General features: G+C 42.8%; 1 protein-coding gene across 1 annotated transcript in view; it reads left to right on the top strand.

Annotated features, from left to right (window-relative positions):
- The window catches only part of LOC119594792 (hemicentin-2-like), a gene marked incomplete in the record, with an annotated part of 20,483 nt that overhangs the window by 3,202 nt on the left and 16,935 nt on the right, over positions 1-346 (top strand). The window contains 1 exon segment of the mRNA XM_037943881.1: positions 46-159. Within this exon segment, the coding sequence (XP_037799809.1) occupies positions 46-159 (114 nt within the window).

Raw genomic sequence — 346 nt, 5'->3', positions numbered from 1 at the left:
TCAAATAAATAATAACAACCATCCCCCTAAACGCCACCATTCCAGGTGACACGGGATCGGGAATATTACCAGCCGACGGCCGGCCACGTCACAGCCACGTCAGCGCATCTGCCACGTCATCGGAGGACCAGACGCTCATCCTCACCTGTCCGGTTACAGGTAGTGCTTTTGTATTTTTATTATTATTTTTTTTAGGCTCGTAATTCGTCGCAAGGAATAATATTGTTTGGTTTAGTTCGTTCTGTTGTTTTGTTTCTCTGTCTCATTAAAAAGGTTCTGTTCAGCCCATGGAAAAATTGATGTATGTTCTGCTGTATGTGATATTGTATACATACATATAGTACGG

This window comes from Penaeus monodon, chromosome 34 (assembly GCF_015228065.2).
Source record: "Penaeus monodon isolate SGIC_2016 chromosome 34, NSTDA_Pmon_1, whole genome shotgun sequence".
Lineage (NCBI taxonomy): Eukaryota > Metazoa > Arthropoda > Malacostraca > Decapoda > Penaeidae > Penaeus > Penaeus monodon.
The sequence above is the reverse complement of the archived record's forward strand: the minus strand, read 5'-3'. Positions and strand labels throughout refer to the sequence as shown.